Below are 13449 nucleotides of genomic sequence, written 5' to 3' on the forward strand. Positions count from 1 at the left end.
AATGGAGTGTGTCAGCTCGTTGCTGCGGGCCATAACAAATTCTATCAGCCCAAATGCTACTTTAAACCTGCCCTGATTAACCGATGTACATCTTTCATTTTCATGTGCAAAAAAATGAGTGGAACGGCTTGATATTACTGCTTATTTTGATTAAAGGATTTTACTACACCATATTATCAGCCATAGATGTCAAAGAAAGAAAGATTTGCATTTATATAGCATCTTTCACGACCACCGGATGTCTCAAAGCGCTTTACAGCCAATGACGTACTTTTGGAGTGAAGTCATTGTTGTATTGTGGGAAACGCGGCAACCAATTTGCACACAGTAAGCTCCCACAAACGGCAATGCAATAATCTGTTTATTGTTATGTTGATTGAGGGATAAATATTGGCCGGGTCACCAGGGGTAACTCCCCTGCATCTTCTCCAAAATAGTGCCATGGGATCTTTTACGTCCAGGCCTGAGGCCTCGGTTTAACATCTCATCTGAAAAACGGCACCTCCTCAGTACTGCACTGGAAGTGTCAACCTAGATTTATGTGCTCAAGTCCCGGGAGTGGGAATTGAACCCACAACCTGCTGACTCAGAGGTGAGTGTGCTGCCCCCCTGAGCCATGAGTGACATTTTAAACAGCTGTTGTTCAACACAGGTAATATGTCTACCAGCCGACGGGCTGGTTTGTGCGTGATGGAGACACTGAACCCACTGTTTCCTCTGTCACAGTAACGAGCTACGGGCAAGTATCCGAGCAGTAGCTCCAGCACTCTGCGCAGGCCCAAGAGGTTCACTGAGCTTCAACACATCCCAGCATGGACAGAAGGAGAGTGAGCCTGGTCCCTGCCCGAGTCACAGAGAAAAGAATGTCTATCTCAACCAGAGGAAGGACCAATAGCATTCCTTTACTAAGCAAAGCAACAATCGAGGTAAAGTATGTCACAGCTAGGGCTCAGGTGTAACAGGAGAATGGCACGAGTGTGTCTGCTTGTTTATAAGTTATTTATTTTGCTTTTGTTTTGTGCACAGTTTTGGCCTCTTTATCTGAGGAAGGACATACATGCCTTAGAGGTGGTACAACATAGGTTTACTAGATTGATTCTTGGGATGAGGGGGTTAGCCTATGAGGTAAGATTGAGTAGAATGGGCCTATGCTCTCTGGAGTTTAGAAGAATGAGAGGTGATCTCGTTGAACTATTTAAGAATTTGAGGGGGATCGACAGGGTAGATGCTGAGAGGCTGGATGTTTCCCCCTGGCTGGAGTGTCTAGAACTAGTGGGCATCACCTTAGGATAAGGGGTTCGGCCATTTAAGGCTGTAAGGAGGATTTTTTTCACTCAGAGGGTTGTGAATCTTTGTAATTCTCTACCCCAAAGGGGCTGTGGACGCTGAGTCTCTGAATATATTCAAGGCTGAGCTCGATAGATTTTTGGACTCGAAGGGGATGAAAGGATATGGAGATTGGGCGGGAAAGTGGAGTTGAGGTTGAAGATTAGCCATGATCTTATTGAATGGTGGAGCAGGCTCGAGGGGCCATATGGCCGATTCCTGCTTCTTATTCTTATATTCGCTGACATTTCCTCATGGCACGCATTTTAACCTGCTCCCTGGTTGGTGTTAATCCCCCTCTGGCTATTAAGAGATTGAGAGGAGTTGTCTCAGGATGAAGTTCCCTCAAATGGCTGCTCACACCGTCCTAGTCTGACAGATACTTAGAATCATACAGCACAGAAGGGGGCCATTTGGCCCATCGTGAGTGCACCACCACTTTGAAAGAGCGATCCAATTCGTCCCACTCTGCCTTTTCCCCACAGCCCTGCAATTTTTCCTTGACAGGCATATATCCCCTTTTGAAAGTTATGGTCGAATCTGCTTCCACCACCCTTTCAGGCAGTGCATTCCAGATCAGAACATTCACGTAAACAAAATCTCCTCTGTTTCTTTGATTGTGTCCATTGGTTACCAGCCCTTCTGCCACTGGAAACAATTTCTCCTTATTTAGTCTAAGCAAAAACCTTTCATAACGTCCCTTTGGAAACATGAACACTCCCACTTAGTCTCTCTAATGAGAGACTCTCGCCCTCGCTCCTTGAACAGGGTCTGGTTAGAAACTCTATGCTTGACTGGAGACATGCCTCCTTTACTCACTGGCAATTAATTCCTTAACTCCCTCTAATCTTCTTTTACAGCTTGCAAGGCTGAAAGGGAGAGCCTCTCTGGGGAATGTTTTAAGTGAAGCACACCCTCCCTCCTTTACCTTCAGTGGGCTTCTCGTTGCCAAGAGACTGACAAAGAATTTGAAGGTGACTGAAAATGCACAGTTGGTGGCAAAGAATTGCAACTTCTCTGTCAACAGAGGCTTAAGAGTAACTAAACCTTTCTGTTTTTTATGTTGGAAGGAAAGAACTGCTTTGAGGATAACGGCAAAGAAACCAGCTGTCACCAAGATCATAAATGAACAGGTCTGTGATATTCCCTCTCTCGCCCAATGGGAGTGCGGGTAATCCACGCTCTCCCCTCTGCCAATGCTGCTAGGTTAACCGTTGTCAGGAGGCCAGGGTTGCCAACTCTGATTGGACGTATTCCTAGAGGTCTCATCACATGACCTTCGGCCTCCAACTGCCCCGCCTCCCCCCTCAGTCTCTCGCCATTGGTCGCCCAACATGTCCATCCTCGTGGCGGGTCCACCTTCCCCAGCCAATCGGAAAGCATAAAAGACTCTTCATGACCTGATTGGATGATTCTCGATTGTCACTTTTCCCATCACCAAATTTTTATAACTAATAAACAGAAGAGTTCAAATGAAATGAGAAAAAGCACACACAATGACCCGAAGATTGTGGTCGGAGGGTTCCTCCGACCGAAATTGTTTTAACGAAAATACCTGATGGTCCCAGAGGAACGTAGACATTCGCTCCGAGGCCGAGCTGCGCAGTCCAGCGTACGGGAACACGTCTTCCAGAAGCGTGTGCGTATCCTGGGATCACGTGGGCCTGAGTCACCAATCATAATGTAATATTCTCATTGATAATAATGAGCTTCGAGCTCCCATTACTATCAATGAGAATACCCCGAAAATCAAATAAATCATCAACATAAATAAAAAAAACACCACTTTTTAAAAATTAATAAAAATTGCATTAAATTAAATGTTTTAGAGAGAAAAAATTATTTTTGTGAATTGAACAAAAAATGTTTTAATTATGTTCAAAATAAACTTACCTTCATAGACAGGGTTTTTAATATAAAAATAAGTAATAACATTTATTTTTGTTATGTTTTAAAACTCTTACACTGGTAAAAGTAACCTACACGCCTGCTTTTACCAGGCGTAGGAGTCTGAAAGCCATTCGCTGGGCAAGAGTTGGGCAAATAGCCCAAATCGCCGCCCGCAAATGTCCTTCCCCCGGAGATGCGTGCGATCTGTCAAAAGACATTCTGACAGATCGCAAATGCCGGTTCTCGGCGTAGGCACATTGGGTGGCGAGAACCGGCATTTACGAGGCCTCTTCGGCTGTGCGGGCACATCGCCGCGGTTTTCGTGCCAATATTTTTTTATGCCCCTATATTTTTCTCCAGGGTTGCTTGCAGCAGTGTCCTCGAGATTAATCATAAGTTCCTGGACACTGCAGGCCAATCCTGGAGGGTTGGCAATCAAAGTTCCCGCTGATTTTTTGTGGGTCAAATTTCCGGGCGTGCGCGCCTTCTTCTATTTAAATGCCGGTGAGCGGCCTGCGTGGGACCCGCCAGACTGCTGCGCAGCGGCAGTTGGCGAGAGGCGGGAGCAGCGTCGGAGTGGCCTATAAAGGCCGAGCGGGTGTTCCACAGGCAGCAGCAGTTGGTGAGAGGCGGGAGCAGTGTCGGAGCGGCCTATAAAGGCCCAGCGGGTGTTCCACAGGCAGCGGCAGTTGGTGAGAGGCGGGAGCAGTGTCGGAGCGGCCTATAAAAGGCGGGACTTGTGCAGCTACAGCGGGGAGAGAAGGCAAAAAAGAAGTAGAAAGGAAACAAAAAGTGACGTCACAGCCAAGGGGGTAAGTGATTGGCTGGTGATTGGTGAGTAGCTTTTCTTTTTATTTTTTATATCAGTAAGTAAACTGTAACATTGTTGTTACCAATTTAAGGGTATCTAAGGGTTAAGGCATGTCGGGAGAGCTCGGTCACGTGTTATGCTCCTCCTGTACCATGTGGGAACTCAGGGACACGTCCGGTGTCTTTGACGACTATGTGTGTGGGAAGTGTATCCACCTCCATCTCCTGACGGACCGCGTTGCGGAATTGGAGCTGAGAGTGGATTCACTCTGGAGCATCCACGATGCTGAGAATGACATAAGTGGCACGTGTAGTGAGTTGGTCTTACCGCATGAGAAGGATCCACAGCCAGCTAGGGAATGGAAGACCAGCAGGAAGAGTAGTACAAAGAAGGTAGTGCAGGGGTCCCATCTGGTCATCCCCCTGCAAAACAGATACACTGCTTTGAGTGCTGTTGAGGGAGATAACTCATCAGGGGAGAGCAGCAGCAGCCAAGTTCATGGCACCGTGGCTGGCTCTGTTGTACAGGAGGGCATGAAAAAGAGTGGGAGAGCGATAGTGATAGGGGATTCAATCATAAGGGGAATAGATAGGCATTTCTGCAGCCGCAACCGAGACTCCAGGATGGTATGTTGCCTCCCTGGTGCAAGGGTCAAGGATGTCTCTGAGCGAGTGCAGGACATTCTAAAAAGGGAGGGAGAACAGCCAGTTGTCGTGGTGCACATTGGTACCAATGACATAGGTAAAAAAAGAGATGAGGTCCTACGAGACGAATTTAAGGAGCTAGGAGCTAAATTAAAAAGTAGGACCTCAAAAGTAGTAATCTCGGGATTGCTACCAGTGCCACGTGCTAGTCAGAGTAGGAATCGCAGGATAGCACAGATGAATACGTGGCTTGAGCAGTGGTGCAACAGGCAGGGATTCAAATTCGTGGGGCATTGGAACAGGTTCTGGGGGAGGTGGGACCAGTGCAAACTGGATGGTCTGCACTTGGGCAGGACCGGAACCAATGTCCTAGGGGGAGTGTTTGTTAGTGCTGTTGGTGAGGAGTTAAACTAATATGGCAGGGGGATGGGAACCAATACAGGGAGACAGAGGGAAACAAAAAGGAGACAAAAACAAAAGACAGAAAAGAGATGAGTAAAAGTGGAGGGCAGAGAAACCAAAGGCAAGAAACAAAAAGGGCCACTGAATATAAAAGGGCTGCAGGAGGGGTCAAAACTAAAAATCATGGTTTAAAAACTAGGATGAAAACACTCTATCTAAACGCATGCAGCATTCGAAATAAAGTAAATGAGATGATGGCACAAATCATTACAAATGGGTATGATTTGGTGGCCATTACAGAAACATGGTTGCAAGGTGGCCAAGACTGGGAATTAAACATTCAGGGGTATCTGACGATTCAGAAAGATAGGCAAGAAGGGAAATGAGGTGGGGTAGCTCTGTTAATAAAAGATGATATCAGGGCAGTTGTGAAGGATGATATTGGCTCCAATGAACAAAATGTTGAATCATTGTGGATGAAGATTAGAGATAGTAAGGGAAAAAAGTCACTGGTCGGCATAGTTTATAGGCCCCCAAATAATAACTTCACGGTGGGGCGGGCAATAATCAAGGGAATAATGGAGGCATGTGAAAAAGGAACGGCAGTAGTCATGGGGGATTTTAACCTACATATCGATTGGTCAAATCAAATCGCACGGGGTAGCCTGGAGGAAGAATTCATAGAATGCATACGGGATTGTTTCTTCGAACAGTATGTAACAGAACCTACAAGGGAGCAAGCCATCTTAGATCTGGTCCTGTGTAATGAGACAGGAAAAATAAACGATCTCCTCGTAAAAGATCCTCTCGGAATGAGTGATCACAATATGGTTGAATTTGTAATACAGATTGAGGATGAGGAAATTGTGTCAGAAACGAGCGTACTATGCTTAAACAAAGGGGACTACAGTGGGATGAGGGCAGAGTTGGGTAAAGTAGACTGGAAACAAGGACTAAACGGTGGCACAATTGAGGAACAGTGGAGGATTTTTAAGGAGCTCTTTCATAGTGCGCAACAAAAATATATTCCACTGAAAAAGAAGGGCGGCAAGAGAAGGGATAACCAGCCGTGGATAACCAAGGAAATAAAGGAAAGTATCAAATCAAAGACCAATGCGTATAAGGTGGCCAAGGTTAGTGGGAAACTAGAGGATTGGGAAAATTTTAAGCAACAGCAAAGAATGACTAAAAAAGCAATAAAGAAAGGGAAGATAGATTACGAAGGTAAACTTGCGCAAAACATAAAAACAGATAGTAAAAGCTTTTACAGATATATAAAACGGAAAAGAGTGACGAAAGTAAATGTTGGTCCCTTAGAAGATGAAAAGGGGGATTTAATAATGGGAAATGTGGAAATGGCTGAGACCTTAAACAATTATTTTGCTTCCGTCTTCACAGTGGAAGACACAAAAACAATGCCAAAATTTGCAGGCCACAGGAATGTGGGAAGGGAGGACCTTGAGACAATCACTATCACTAGGGGGGTCGTGCTGGACAGGCTAATGGGACTCAAGGTAGACAAGTCCCCTGGTCCTGATGAAATGCATCCCAGGGTATTAAAAGAGATGGCGGAAGTTATAGCAGATGCATTCGTTATAATCTACCAAAATTCTCTGGACTCTGGGGAGGTACCAGCGGATTGGAAAGCAGCTAATGTAACGCCTCTGTTTAAAAAAGGGGACAGGCAAAAGGCAGGTAACTATAGGCTGGTTAGTTTAACATCTGTAGTGGGGAAAATGCTTGAAACTATCATTAAGGAAGAAATAGTGGGACATCTGGATAGGAATAGTGCAATCAAGCAGACGCAGCATGGATTCATGAAAGGGAAATCATGTTTAACTAACTTACTGGAATTCTTTGAGGATATAACGAGCATGGTGGATAGAGGTGTACCGATGGATGTGGTGTATTTAGATTTCCAAAAGGCATTCGATAAGGTGCCACACAAAAGGTTACTGCAGAAGATAAAGGTACGCGGAGTCAGTGGAAATGTATTAGCATGGATAGAGAATTGGCTGGCGAACAGAAAGCAGAGAGTCGGGATAAATGGGTCCTTTTCCGGTTGGAAATCAGTGGTTAGTGGTGTGCCACAGGGATCAGTGCTGGGACCACAACTGTTTACAATATACATAGATGCCCTAGAGGAGGGGACAGAGTGTAGTGCAACAAAATTTGCAGATGACACTAAGATTAGTGGGAAAGCGGGTTGTGTAGAGGACTCAGAGAGGCTGTAAGGAGATTTGGATAGGTTAAGCGAATGGGCTAAGGTTTGGCAGATGGAATACAATGTCGGAAAAAAAACAGTAAAAGGGAATATTATTTGAATGGGGAGAAATTACAACATGCTGTGGTGCAGAGGGACCTGGGGGTCCTTGTGCATGAATCCCAAAAGGTTAGTTTGCAGGTGCAGCAGGTAATCAGGAAGGCGAATGGAATGTTGGCCTTCATTGCGAGAGGGATAGAGTACAAAAACAGGGAGGTCCTGCTGCAACTGTATAAGGTATTGGTAAGGCCGCAACTGGAGTACTGTGTGCAGTTTTGGTCACCTTACTTAAGGAAGGATATACTAGCTTTGGAAGGGGTACAGAGACGATTCACTAGGCTGATTCCAGAAATGAGGGGGTTACCTTATGATGATAGATTGAGTAGACTGGGTCTTTACTCGTTGGAGTTCAGAAGGATGAGGGGTGATCTTGTAGAAACATTTAAAATCATGAAAGAGGTAGACAAGATAGAGGCAGAGAGGTTGTTTCCACTGGTAGGGAAGTCTAGAACTAGGGGGCACAGCCTAAAATACTGAGGAGCCAATTTAAAACCGAGTTGAGAAAGAATTTCTTCTCCCAGAGGGTTGTGAATCTGTGGAATTCTCTGCCCAAGGAAGCAGTTGAGGCTAGCTCATTGAATGTTTTCAAGTCAAAGGTAGATAGGTTTTTAACCAATAAGGGAATTAAGGGTTACGGGGAGCGGGCGGGTAAGTGGAGCTGAGTCCACGACCAGATCAGCCATGATCTTATTGAATGGTGGAGCAGGCTCGAGGGGCTAGATGGCCTACTCCTGTTCCTAATTCTTATGTTCTTATGTTCTTAACATTGTTGGCTAACGACTGGGGGGTGCCGGCTTTCCTCTGGCCGTCTCTCTCTCTCTCTGGGGGAAGCACCAAGCCTCGAAGTGGGCCTCCCGGCAACAGCACAGCTGACACAGGCAATCCCATCGCCATGTTGGGAAGCACGGGTGTGAACCCATTTCTGTTTCTCTTTGAAAAGAAAGCAAGGACGCGCATTTCCATAGCGCCTTTCATGACCTCAGTACGTCCCAAATCGCTCCACAGCCAATTTTGAAGTGTGGTCACTGTTGTAATGTTATGAAACGTGGCAGCCAATTAGCGCATAGCAAGGTCCCATGAACGGCAATGAGACAACGGCTAGATAATCTATTTTTAAGGTGTTGGTCAAAGGACAAATATTGACCAGGACACCGGGGGAAACACCCCTGCTCGACTTCGAAATATTGCCATGGGATCTTTTACATCCACCTGAGAAGGTTGACGGGGCCTCAGTTTCCTGATAATGCAGCACACCTTCAGCACCGCACTGGAGTGTCAGCCTAGAGTTTGTGTTTGAGTCTCTGGAATTAAACCAATAACCCGCTGACTCAGAGTTGAGTGTGCTGCCCATTGAGCCACGGCTGACACAGGGTATCGGAGTGAAAATAGCACACAGATAGCGGATGCTCGCCGAAGTTGGGGATCTGAGTACCTGGAGCTTACTCTGCATCCAACCAGTGCTATACATCCTTCACTTGGTTACACAAAATATAAAAAGCTAATAGGAACAGTGGAATATCATTGGAGCTGTGGCTCAGTGGGTAGCACTCTCGCCTCTGAGTCAGAAGGCTTTGTGGGTTCAAATCCCACTCCAGTGACTTGAGCATAAAAATCTAGACTGACACTCCCAGTACAGTGGCTGAGGGAGCGCCGCACTGTCGGAGATGCTATCTTTTGGATGAAACGTTAAACCGCTGCCCTGTCTGCTCGCTCAAGTAGACGTAAAAGGTCCCGTGGCACTATTCAAAGAAGAGCAGGGGAGTTCACCCCCGGTGTCCTGGCCGATATTTATCCCTCAATCAACATCACTAAAATAGATGATCTGGTCATTATCACATTACTGTTTGTGGGAGCTTGCTGTACGCAAATTGGCTGCCGCGTTTCCAATATTACAACAATGACTACACTTCAAAAAGTACTTCATTTGCTGTAAAGCGCTTTGGGACATCTGGTGGTCGTGAAAGGCGCTATATAAATGCAAGTCTTCCTTTTTAGGAAGAGGCCATTCAGCCCCTCGAGCCTGTTTCGTCATTCAGTTAGCTCATGACTGGTCATTACTTCAACTCCATTTACCCGCCTTAGCTCCATATCCCTTGCCCAACAAAAATTGACCGAGCTTGATTGTCCCCCCAACATCCAAAGCATTTTGGGGGAGTGAGTTCCATGATTTCTACTGCCCTCTGTGTGAAAAGGTGCTTCCTGTTACAAACACCTGACAATGACCATCTCCAACAAGCGAGAGTCTAACCACTGCCCCTTGACATTCAACGACATTACCATCGCCGAATCCCCCATCATCAACATCCTGGAGGTCACCATTGACCAGAAACTTAACTGCACCAGCCACATAAATACTGTGGCAACAAGAGCAGGTCAGAGGCTGGGTATTCTGTGGCAAGTGTCTCATCTCCTGACTCCCCAAAGCCTTTCCACCATCTACAAGGCACAAGTCAGGAGTGTGATGGCATACTCTCCACTTGCCTGGATGAGTGCAGCTCCAACAACACTCGAGAAGCTCAACACTATCCAGGACAAAGCAGCCCGCTTGATTGGCACCCCTTCCACCAATTAAACATTCACTCCCTCCACCACTGGCTAACCATGGCTGCAGTGTGCACCATCTACACGATGCACTGCAGCAATTCGCCAAGGCTTCTTTGGCAGCACCTCCCAAACCCTCGACCCCCACCACCTAGCAGGACATGGAACACCACCACCTCCAAGTTCCCCTCCCAGTCACACACCATCTTGAATTGGAAATATATCGGCCGTTCCTTCATCGTGGCTGGGTCAAAATCCTGGAACTCCCTCCCTAACAGCACTGTGGGAGCACCTTCACCACACAGACTGCAGCGGTTCAAGAAGGTGGCTCACCACCACCTTCTCAAGGGGCAATTAGGGATGGGCAATAAATGCCGGCCTTGCCAACGATGCCACATCCCATGAACGATAAAAAAAAAGAAATGTAACTAATTACTTAATTGCCTGAGCGCAGCAGGAAGTGACCCCCAGACTTGCTTTCCCATTTCCAGGTGCCCCCGTTCTGCTCAAGCCCCCCGCAGAAGTTTTGCACCTTCCCCGTTCAGCGTTTCCTGGAGGAATACCTGCCCGACAAGCTGAAGGGCGTCTCCTATGGCCCCGCTCTCGCAGGTAGGCTCGCCAAGGAGATGAGCGAGGAGATCAAGGAGTTTGCGAAGGTGGATCTGCCGCCCAGATACAAGCTGGTGTGCATCGTGACGCTGGGCGAGAGGAGCAACGAGGATGCCCTGCTGACCAGCCGTGCTCTCTGGGACTCCCACGCCGACACCTTTGTTTCGCACTGTTACGAGAACGGAACCGTGTTCTGCGCAGCCAGCATCTTTGCCGTATACTGTGAATGAGCAGCTCCTGGGGAGAAACGGGTTAAATTACTAATAACATAAGCGTTAGGAGCAGGAGTTGGCCATTCGGCCCCTTGAGCCTGCTGTGCCATTTAATGAGATCATGGCTGATCTTCTACCTCAACTCCACTTTCCTGCACTATCCCCATATCCCTTGATTCCCTAAATATTCAAAAATCTATCGATCTCTGTCTTGAATATACTCGAAGACTGAGCATCCACAGCCCTCTGGGGGTGGAGAATTCCAAAGATTCACCACCCTCCGAGTGAAGAAATTTCTCCTCAAATCAGCCCTAAATGGCCGACCCCTTATTCTGAGACTGTGACCCCTGGTTCTAGACTCCCCAGCCCGGGGGAAACATCCTCTCTGCATCTACCCTGTCAAGCCCTGTAAGAATTGTGCATATTTCAATGAGATCACCACTCATTCTTCTAAACTCGAGAGAATATAGGCCTAGTCTACTCAATCTTTCCTTGTAGGACAATCCCCCCCATCCCAGGAATCAGTCTGGTGAACCTTCATTGCATTCCCTCTATGGCAAGAATATCCTTCCTACGGACAGCTTGCATAGACTAGGCTTGTATTCCCTTGAGTATAGAAAATTAAGGGATCTAATTGAGGTCCTTCAGGGTAGGTAGAGATAAACTATACCCGCTGGTATGGGGAGGAGGTGGCTTGGTGGGCGAGTAGGTGAGGGGAGTCTAAAACAAAGGGGTATAACCTTAACATAAGAGCTTGGGCATTCAGGGGTGATGTCAGGAAGCATTTCTTCAAACAAAGGATCATGGAAATCTGGAACCCTCACCCCGAAAAATCTGGGGGTCAATTCAAAATTTCGAAACCAAGATTAATCATCATCATCATCATAGGCAGTCCCTTGGAATCGAGGAAGACTTGCTTCCACTCTAAAAATATGAGTTCTTAGGTGACTGAACAGTCCAATACGAGAACCACAGACCCTGTCACAGGTGGGACAGATAGCCGTTGAGGGAAAGGGTGGATGGGACAGGTTTGCCGCACGCTCCTTCCGCTGTCTGCGCTTGGTTTCTGCATGCTCTCGGCGATGAGACTCGAGGTGCTCAGCGCCCTCCCGGATGCACTTCCTCCACTTAGGGCGGACTGGTCTATGGCCAGGGACTCCCAGGTGTTGATGGGGATGTTGCATTTTATCAAGGAGGCTTTGAGATTAATAGATTTTTGTTCGGCAAGGGTACAGTATTAAGGGTTAAGGAACCAAGGCGGGTAGATGGAGTTAGGATACAGATCAGCCGTGATCTAATCGAATGGCGGAACATGTTCGAGGGGCTGAATGGCCTCCTCCTGCTCTGATGCTCCTCACCTGTTTTATGGATATGTGCTCATAAATCACTCCTTCACTATCTCACTTTCTGCATGAAAACGAGAATGAGATGGTGCAAGTGTTCTGACAAAGATGTTGAACCGCAATGCGGAGAGTTGGGGGAAGGGAATGGGGAGTTTGCCACTTCTGAGTGTGACCTATCTCATTCCAGGGTCTCTCTCATAATGGCTTGGAATTCCCATTGTATGATTTTTCCCTAAGCGCTGGGCTGGGTTGCCAACCCTCCTGGATTGCCCCGGAGTCTCCAGGCATGAACGATTTATCTCCTGGATTTATCTGCTGAGAGCAAACTGGGGAGTAAAATCACAGGGGGCATTCTAAAACAAAAATGCGTTTCTTTTTCATGATCTTTGAAGACTTGAAAATACCCATTTGACCGGGTGGGGGCAGCTGGAGACAGGAGGTCATGTGATGAAACCTCCAGTAGTACATCCAATCAGTGTTGGCGACCCTAATCGCGACCTTAATACTGCACCGTTGCCTAACAAAAATCTATTAATCTCAAAACCTCCTTGATAAAATGCAATATCCCCACCGACACCTGGGAATCCCTGGCCAAAGACCGACCTAAGTGGGGTGCCGCAGGGTTCAATGCTGGGACCCCAGCAATTTACAATATACATTAATGATTTAGATGAAGGAATTGAGTGTAATATCTCCAAGTTTGCAGATGACACTAAGCTGGATGGCGGTGTGAGCTATGAGGAGGATGCTAAGAGGCTGCAGGATGACTTGCACAGGTTCGATGAGTGAGCAAATGCATGGCAGATGCAGTATAATGTGGATAAATGTGAGGTTATCCACTTTGGTGGCAAAAACATGAAGGCAGAATATTATCGGAATGGCGGCAGATTAGGAAAAGGGGAGGTGCAATGAGACCTGGGTGTCATGGTACATCAGTCATTGAAAATTGGCATGCAGGTACAGCAGGCGGTGAAGAAGGCAAATGGCATGTTGGCCTTCATAGCTAGGGGATTTGAGTATAGGAGCAGGGAGGTCTTACTGCAGTTGTACAGGGCCTTGGTGAGGCCTCACCTGGAATATTGTGTTCAGTTTTGGTCTCCTAATCTGAAGAAGGACATTCTTGCTATTGAGGGAGTGCAGCGAAGGTTCACCAGACTGATTCCCGGGATGGCTGGACTGACATATGAGGAGAGACTGGATCGACTGGGAGTTTAGAAGGATGAGAGGGGATCTCGTAGAAACATATAAAATTCTGACGGGACTAGACAGGTTAGATGCAGGAAGAATGTTCCCGATATTGGGGAGGTCCAGAACCAGAGGACACAGTCTAAGGATAAGGGGTAAGCCA

The 13449-nt window shown here is 47.0% G+C and overlaps 1 protein-coding gene across 1 annotated transcript; it reads left to right on the forward strand.

Annotated features, from left to right (window-relative positions):
- The first annotated feature begins 755 nt into the window (after nt 1-755).
- LOC139237805 (dynein light chain Tctex-type 5-like) lies at nt 756-10827 on the forward strand. Its single transcript, XM_070867024.1, has 4 exons — nt 756-926; nt 2187-2300; nt 2397-2459; nt 10429-10827. The coding sequence occupies exons 1-4, from the start codon at nt 813-815 to the stop codon at nt 10774-10776; spliced, it is 639 nt and encodes a 212-aa protein (XP_070723125.1). The 5' UTR covers nt 756-812; the 3' UTR covers nt 10777-10827.
- The last annotated feature ends 2622 nt before the right edge of the window (nt 10828-13449 follow it).

The sequence above is a fragment of the Pristiophorus japonicus genome, chromosome 24 (assembly GCF_044704955.1).
Source record: "Pristiophorus japonicus isolate sPriJap1 chromosome 24, sPriJap1.hap1, whole genome shotgun sequence".
NCBI lineage: Eukaryota > Metazoa > Chordata > Chondrichthyes > Pristiophoridae > Pristiophorus > Pristiophorus japonicus.